Source organism: Cricetulus griseus, chromosome 6 (genome assembly GCF_003668045.3).
Source record: "Cricetulus griseus strain 17A/GY chromosome 6, alternate assembly CriGri-PICRH-1.0, whole genome shotgun sequence".
Classification (NCBI taxonomy): Eukaryota; Metazoa; Chordata; class Mammalia; order Rodentia; family Cricetidae; genus Cricetulus; species Cricetulus griseus.
The window spans coordinates 152,732,285-152,741,368 of record NC_048599.1 but is presented as its reverse complement, the minus strand read 5'-3'; the positions used below and the strand labels follow the sequence as shown (position 1 = coordinate 152,741,368).

General features: G+C 41.8%; 1 protein-coding gene across 1 annotated transcript; it reads right to left on the bottom strand.

Moving 5' to 3' along the window:
• Nucleotides 1–880: 880 nt before the first annotated feature.
• On the bottom strand, nt 881–8,713 carry LOC100767155 (zinc finger protein 175). The gene is made up of 4 exons (XM_035446751.1): nt 8,654–8,713; nt 6,668–6,794; nt 6,301–6,402; nt 881–3,249 (listed from the first exon to the last, which is right to left on the bottom strand). Exons 1-4 carry the CDS (start codon nt 8,711–8,713, stop codon nt 881–883), a joined length of 2,658 nt encoding a protein of 885 aa, XP_035302642.1.
• Nucleotides 8,714–9,084: the final 371 nt, after the last annotated feature.

Below are 9,084 nucleotides of genomic sequence, written 5' to 3'. Positions count from 1 at the left end.
ATGATGAAAAGATTAATAATTATTGATAGTGAAGCCTCAAGATGGTGTGGATGAGGGATAGGCTGTCAATACACATTAAATTCTTGAAAAAAGAAACTCCTATTTGAATTCTGTGTCAAACCCCCACTAGTCTGAGGTAATACATATGTAAACATTGATGTCATATAAAGAAATAAATTTCAATCTACAGACACACACACACACACACACCCCCCACACACACACTTAGACATACTTTTGCCAGATAACACCATCTTGTCATTTCCTTTCTTGTATTATAGAAATATTATTACCCCACAGTAAACAGGAATATTGTTGATACAAAATCCCCAAAACTTTTCTATAACAATGTGTAAGTCTGGTAACAATGTGTCTTTTGCAATTTTCTATAGAGAACCTTTTCTCAGCCAGTTGCTTTAGGTTTTTCTCCTAGGATGAAATCCACAATCATACCACAAATGCCTCTCATGAATAATGTGTATAAACAGCAGTGTATATCTAGATCTTTTAACATACAGAATCCATAATGTACAATAAGTTCTTTTAAAATATTTTCTCCAAGAAATTTAAGGATTATACCTCAGTTGGAAATATGTTTATAGACTATGAACTGATTTCTCGGAAAAGCATTTCACACAAAAACTAAGTCTGTAAGAACTGTGTCTGGTATGAGTTGCTTGGTATTTATTATAATCTGACATGCTGTTGAAGGTCTCTTTACACTCAGAACACAACAGGGTCTTTCCCCAGTGTGAATCCAGTGCTGCATGTCCAGTCATGATGCACTGCTGGGTGACTTCCCGTCCTCTCTGCATTTCTGTGTGGATATGATGCTTGGCCCTCAGTGGGGTGTATTACGAAACAGTTTCCCATGGCATTCTTAGGGTTTCTTGCAAGTGTGAGTCTGCTGATGACATTTCAACACAGACTTCTGGAGGAATGCCTTCCCACATTTTTGACAGATAAAAGATCTCCCCCTGGTGTGAGTCATCTGATGTCTAGGCAAAGATGACTTATTGTAGAAGGCCTTCCCACATTCAGGGCACACATAGGGCTTCTCGCCTGTGTGAATTTGCTGATGTGATGTCAACGCTGACTTCTGGGTGAAGGTTTTCCCACATTTTTGACAGATAAAAGGTCTCTCCTTAGTGTGAGTTATCTGATGTCTCTGCAAAGATGACCTGCCAAAGAAGCCCCGCCCACATTCGGTGCACACATAGGGTTTCTCGCCCGTGTGAATTCTCTGGTGATCTCGGAGTTGGCCCTTTGAAGCCAAGGCTCTCCCACAGTCACTGCACTTGTAAGGCTTTTCCCCAGTGTGTATTCTCTGATGTGTTCTGAGTACTGACTTCTGACTAAAGGCTTTCCCACACTCACTACACACATGGTGTTTCTCTCCAGTGTGGATTTTTGTGTGAAGATTGAGGGATGATCTTCGGCTAAAGGCCTTCCCACATTCAGTACATGCATAAGGTGTCTCCCCAGTGTGAATTCGGAGATGCTCCTTCAGTTGGGAGGAATTACTGAATGACTTCCCACAGTAGTTGCATTTGTAAGGTCTCTCCCCTGTGTGAATTCGATGATGTACTGTCAGTTGGGATGTGTGACTGAATGATTTCCCACAGTAACGACATTTGTAAGGCTTCTCTCCTGTGTGAGTTTGCTGATGAGATGTCAACTGTGACCGCTGAAAGAAGGCCTTCCCACATTGGTGACAGGCAAAGGGTTTCTCCCTAGTGTGAGTTATCTGATGTCTCAGGAAACCTGACCTGCCGTGAAACCCCTTTCCACATTCAGTGCACACATAGGGTTTCTCTCCCGTGTGAATTCGCTCATGCTCTTCGAGTTGGTACTTAGAAGCCAAGGCCTTGCCACAGGCACTGCACCTGTGAGGCTTGTCCACTTTGTGAACGCGACGGTGCACATTCAATGTGAATGAGTAAGTGAAGGCTTTCCCACAGTCCCGGCACCTGTGAGGCTTCTCCCCGGTGTGAACGCGACGGTGCATCTTCAGTTGGGATGCATACGTAAATGACTTCCCACAGTCACTGCATTTGTGGGAACTCTTCCCCAGGTGAAGTCTCTGGTGCATGCTGAGTTCTGACTTCTGGCTGAAAGCCTTTCCACACTCGCTGCACACGTGCTGTATTTGTCTACTGTGTATTTTCTGGTGAACACTGAGACTTGACTTTCGCTTGAAGGCTTTCCCACAGTGGGCACATTCATAAGGCTTCTCCTTCATATGAATCTGATAATGCACTTTCAGTCGGGACGGACAACTAAATAATTTCCCACAAACGGTACATTTGTAAGGCTTCTCCCCAGTGTGAATCGTCTCGTGAGTGCTGAGGATTGACTTCTGCTTGAAGGCCTTCCCACACACAGGACACACATAAGGTCTCTCCCCTGTGTGTATTCGATAATGGACCTTCAGTTGGGATGTGTTATTGAAGGACTTCCCACAGTCATGGCATTCATAAGGTTTCTCCCCAGTGTGAATTCGATGATGGACCTGCAGGTTGGATGTCCGACTAAATGATTTCCCACAGTCGGGACATGCATAAGGTTTCTCTACGTGAGTTTCTTGATGGGCGGTCAACTCTGGCTTCTGGAGGAAGGCTTTCCCACATTTGTGACAGACAAAAGGTCTTTCTCCAGGGTGAGCTGCCTGATGTTCATGGAAAGCAGACACGTCACAGAAGATCTTTCCACATTCACTGCATTCATCTGGTTTCTCCTGAGAACGACCTTCTTGCTGTGTGCATGTTTGCTTATGGATGAGAACTTCTCTGTACTGGTTACCTTTGCATGAATTCTGTTCTTCATGAGGAATCGGACAGTTAACATTAGAGTCTTGCACGAGGACCTGACGAGATGTAACATCATTAAGCTGTTTTGTGACATTGCTTTGATCTTCACCATTTGCTTCAAGATTATGCTCCAAACTTTGTGTAAGTAACTCTGGAGCTCTCTTTTGTGTAGAAATAAGGTTGGACACCAGAGGACTGATTTCCCCGGGCTCTCTACATTCACAGTCTCTGCCTGTGCTCTGTCTTTTCTTGTTGAGGAAAGCACTGGTGCTCCAGGGTGGGATCTGGTTTTGCTGCTCTCTTTTTGTGGGCTCAGGATCTTGCCACAGGTTTTCTAAAATAGAGCACCACAAACTATGTCTTTCACTTGCCTTACTAGTTTGACATCCTGCATTTTCAGAAATTTTCTGTCGAGGGGTATAAAACTCTGATTCCACTTCTGGGAGAAGAGATGAAGAACATACATAATGAACAGAGTTAATTGACAATGAGCACATAATATCTGTGAAGCACAAAATTATGACAAATGAGTAGAACATTCTTACATCCCTTATGACATGCCAAACATTAGGTACAGAATACTTGCCACAGAGGGAATATTCCTTATGATGCAAACAGATTCATTTTTATCCCCCAAACCATCCTATAAAGCAATTATAACTACTCTTCCTGTGACCTTGTAGGGTAAGATTTAGGGGAGGAAACTGATAAGGCTGTTATAAGTAGCCTCTGGACAGCAAAATGTGGAAAGAGAAAAGAGAACACTGGAGCAGAGGACTTCATCAGTTGTAGAGAAAAGCATACTTGTTCCTTTTGCCTATATTTATTTAGTTATGTGTTCCCCAGTTCTCTGTTGCTAGGGATAAAAGTCTAACTCCATCTAGGAAGGCACTCTATCCTTGAGCTAAACCTAAGATGAGCAAACTTTTCTTTTTCAAACATCAACTTACATAAATCCTACAACCCTGATCAAATACATCTCAGGGATATCTACAGAATATCCCATTCAACAGAAATGGAATACATTCATCTCAGCAGCCCATGGAAGTTTCTCAAAAAAACAGACCTAATGCTAGGTTACAAAGCACATCTGAACAATACAAAAATGCTGAAACAACTCCTAGAATTTTAAAAGACCATAATGGAATAAAACTAGAAAGTAAAAGTAAGAGAAACTACACAGATACCTGGATATAGAATCGGACATTTTGAATTAACAGGGAGACATAAAGCAATCAGGGAGGCTATTGAAACATTTCTATAATGAAATGAAGAAGAATTCCAACTTACCATGATCTTTGAATACAACTAATGCTTTCTAAGAGAAAGTTCATATCTGAGGTATTTACATTAAAGAAATAAGAGAGAGTTCAACCTAGTGATACAACTAAAGGTCTTAGAAAATGACGAAAAAGGCAAAACTCAAAGTAGTAGATGGAAAGAAAAAAATAAAGATCAAGGCAGCAATTAACTAAATGGAGAAGAACAGAACAATACACAGAGGGAAACAAATTGGTAAATGAGTCTGGGGTTCAAAAGGTGGCTCAGCTGTTAAGAGCACTGACTTCTCGTTCAGAGAACCCAGATAGTGCATATACATATGTGTGGGCAAGACACCTATACACATAAAAAAAAAAAAGTAAGATTGAATACCAGCTAGCTAAACTGACAGAGAGAACACTCAAATTAATAAAATCAGAAGTGAACAAAGGCTAAGACAACTAATTTCAAAGAAATACAGTAGATTACTGGGGAGTAAGTACTTGAAAATCTTACATTAAAAAACTGGAAAATTTAGAATAAGTGGTTAAAATTGTAGTCACATATGACCTATGAAAATTAAAATCACACTGGCTGTAGTGGCACACACCTTTAATCCCAGCACTTGGGAGGCAGAGGCAGGCTGATCTCTGTGAGTTAGAAGCCAGTCTGGTCTCCAGAGCGACTACCAGGATAGGCTCCAAAGCTACACAAAGAAACCCTGTCTCGAAAAACCAAGCCAAACCAAACCAAACCAAACCAAACCAAAACAAAACAAAACAAAAAAACAAACAAACAAAAACAAACCACCAAAACACCAAATTCTCCAATCAAGAAGAAGCTAGTATATTTAATGAATACTTCTCAAAAGGCATACAAATGGCCAATAAGCATTTGAAAAAGTATGTAATAGTCTTAGTGATCAGGGAAATGCAAATTAAAACTTCTTTCATATTCTAGCTCACTAGTCAGAATGACAATCACCAAAGGAACAAACAACAAATACATTAAACAAAGCCACTAAAGAAGCCGGTGAAAGGTACTCAAAGAACTAAAAACAGAACTATCATGTAAGCCAGCCAGACCAACCCTGCATATATGAACATCAGCAGACACGCTTGCATAGCCATTATTTATTGCTGCTCTCAACAGATGAATATATTAAGAAAATGTAGAACATATACGCAATGGGATTTTCGTCAGCCATAAAGAAAATCCTGAAAACTGTAGCAAAATGGATGGAACTTGAGATCATTAAGTGAGACTCAGACAAATACCTCATTTTTCTTGCATGCAGACTCCAGATTTCAATTTCTGTATGTGTATGTATAGGTATGCCTGCATGTGCTGTGTGTACAGAGTGAGAGTAGAAACAGGACTGTGAAAGGAGACAGGATCTTAAGGAAGGAGGGAAAAATGAAGAGTAGTTGAACACATGTAACATGCAGGCAGAGAGGGGAGTTTGTGGCAAGGAAAGGTACTGCAAAGGGGACTGGAGGAGGTCAATGGGGAAAAGACCAGGAGAGGAAAAACATAATGACAGATATTATAAGAATATAACAATGAAACTAATTTTAAAAATATTCAATGTAAACTATCATCAACTATGCTAAAAGCTTTGTACCTCACTAATGTATGTTATCAATGTTGACACATCTGTCTGTCTTACCTGTCTGCTGTTTATACTTCTGTCACACTGGGGAATGAACCCAAGACTCTGCATGCTAGGCTGCCACTCTACCACATCCCCAGCCCTAACCATGTTTAACATAAAAAAGGGCCAATTTCCTTCTTAACCAACACATTTAGCCACAATGCATTTATTATCTCATCAACCGCCACTAAGTTTCCTCATATGCTTTTTGTTGTTGTTTGTAGACAAAGTGTACAAATACGTGTAGACCTTCTGGAGAATAAGGCTGGGCTAGTCAACTTAAGTAACCTCCATGATGAGGAGGTGAAAAGGATACTCACTTTTCACCTCTGAGAGCCTTATCCTTACCCCTAGTCCATATTTACAAAGCATTATAACATTAGTTGTAGGGAGCTGGGGTAGGAGGCAAACTTGGTACCCACTGCTGTGGTCCATATTCACAATGTACTGCACTGTAAGTTGTGGAGAGTGACAGTAGCAAGCAAACGAGCCCACCACTAGGGGAATGGATAAATGAAGATGAATGATAATGGCTCTCTAATGACATCGACCTCCATCCAGGTCATAGTCACTAACCTTGACACCAACACAGCTGACGTGGGAACTTAGCCTCTTTCATCCATGTCTTCTTTCTTTCCTTTATCCTGAGGATGGCCCAAGAGCTGGGAATGGGGTACCCTATAAATCGGAAGGATATTTGCTCAATGTGTAGTTTTTAGGCGTTAGAAGTCACCCAATGAGCTTTGCCACTGGCTGATTGGAAAAAAATCAACATTTTGTAGTGGGCACAGAATAATTAACTTAGTATGTCAAAAAGTAATGAATTATCAGGACAACCCATGGAGAAAAGCCATACTTTTGATATCCCATCATGTTGTACAAAAAGAAGGGAGAAATATTTCCAGTGAGGGTCATCCTGGATCCCCGGGCCAGCTGTGCTCACCCACTGCCAAGAGGTGGCTGTAGATCTCCAGCATCACGTCCTGGTACAGGCATCTCTGGGAAGAGTCTAGTTGCTGCCACTCCTCCTGGCTGAAGGTCACAGTCACATCCTCAAAGGACATCCACCTCTGTAACAAATGAAGTGAAGTCCATTGTAAGTTAGTCATCACATTACACACAGCAGTGTGGTTCAGTGATCCTTTTCTGTGATGTATCATTAGACTTTCCAGAAAGTATCTATTTCATATTATATGAATAATGTATATTATATAAATATTTCAGAAGTCAAGAAAGTTCATAAAAGTATCCTTCCATATCTTGTACACTCAGATTTCCCTTCCCCATAGCAGCTAGAAATGGGTTGTCATATATGCTTCAAAAAGGAATGAGCAGCCTGACACTTAGAGCCAACAGTAGTCCAGGCTTCAGGGGAGGCAGCTGGTGGAGTGGTGGACTATCATGAAAGGTTGAGAACCACCCAAAGGAGGTGCACTCAGAGACTGAAGATTTTGCACAAAATCAACTGGGCTATTCCATGTTAGCTTTGAGAATTCTCATTAATTCAGAAACTCACAGAATATCTCCGGTATTGTTAGATGTAAATAGTCCACCCATGAATCAGAAGACAACTCACTGAAAGGCATATTAAAAAAATGTTTGAAATTCCTTTTCAAGACAACAATAAGAGCTGGGTGTGGTGTACTCCTTTAATCCCAGTACTCTGAAGAGAGAGGCAGGTGGATCTATACAGGTTTGAGGCTAATCTGGTCTACACAGTGAGTTCCAGCCAGAGTAGGCTATATAATAAGACCCTGTCTTAAACAAACAAACAAAAGCCCAAGCAAACAAAAACAATAATAATTAGAAAGCAAAACTGAGATATTCTGCCAGAAAACCCCCAAACTTTAAAACAGAGAATCAGGGTGGAGGAGTCAGCTCAGCAGGAAAAATGCTTGCTGCCCTGCCTGGTAGTGACTTCAGTGACTGGGATACATATGGGGAAAGGAGAGAGAGACTCCTCCAAGTTGTCCTCTGACTTCACACAATGACCGAGCATGCACATACCACCTCCACGGTAAATAAAAACAAAACCTAAAAAAATCAATACTGAAAACATACAGGGGTGCACCCAATCTGAATGATAGGACTTCCAGGAGGGGGGTGCACAGAAAATAAGCTTCTTACGTGAGTGATGTCCAGAAGGATAAGAAATGAATCCCAACCTACAAACTGAATCCAGCCAAAGATTAATGTAGCTAAAGAAATATCATTTCTAAGCATCTCTCAAATGTGTGCATATACTCTGATGACTACAAGATAACAGTCATGTGATCTCAGTTCCTTTAAAAAAACATGGAATTGTTCTTGGAAAGTGTTTTCATGCTCCTCTTAGGTGTAGCAGATAGGAGTGAGTTTGCTTCAGATTACTCATCACAACTCCCTAGTGTTATTTGTTTATGTGCCTCTATGCAAAAACATGTTTTTGCTGTGTGCAGCTTGCTTGCCACAGGAGGCTTGCCCTTGTGATTGTGCAGTTTATTCATGTGACTCCACTTAACCCTCAGAGTATAAATTGTTTGATGCTCTGAATAAAGTTGGCTATTGCATTTGTCTCATTTGTCAGCCACATTCTCCCAGGTCCCACCACCTAAGAACAATAACCAGTTATATCTTGATTTTTGGCAAGATATCATCAGACATTCATCATCTCCAAGACTTACCTGCCATGCATCCACATTAAATGAACTCCTTCAAGATACTCACAAAGTGACAGTGGCCAAGAAGATACAGGTTTGAGGGCTACATGTAACTCTAAGTACCAGAGGCAGGACAATGAGCGACATGAAAGACCAGGAGGTGCAGGGGCACTGGCCCCATCTCAGCTGGAGGAGCCAGTCTGCCTCTAGACTGGGGAGCCCAGGACCTGCTACTTCCCATGTGTGTCCTGCAATTTTACAGAACTGGACCCCAGGCAGCGGCTGCTTACCTCACATGATCCTTCCTGCTCCTGCGGGCTCAGTCTCAGGGGCTTCTGGGACAAACCCATGTCGGTAGGCATGTTTCTTCCCTTGGCCTCTCGCTGGCAGATGCAATTTTCTCAGGAACTGGATGTTGGGTGAGTGTCTAGAGGTCTTCAGGAGAGCAGCTGAACAGAGAGGCCAGCTGTGGTGAGGCAGAAAATTCCACAAGCCTGAGTGATGTGGCTTGACTCAGGTGTACAGAGACAGCAGAAAGCTCCAGAGGGGGAATGACACTGTGTCCTCAGCCAACATTTGCCACACATGAGTTTCTGAGGGTGCAAGACAGTCAGTGTAGACATGCTAGAACACACACAGCTCAGAAAAGCCTTCCTCTGGTATTGACCAGGGTGATGAGAAAGAAAACCCAAACACCACAATGAGGGGGCTGGGAAGATGG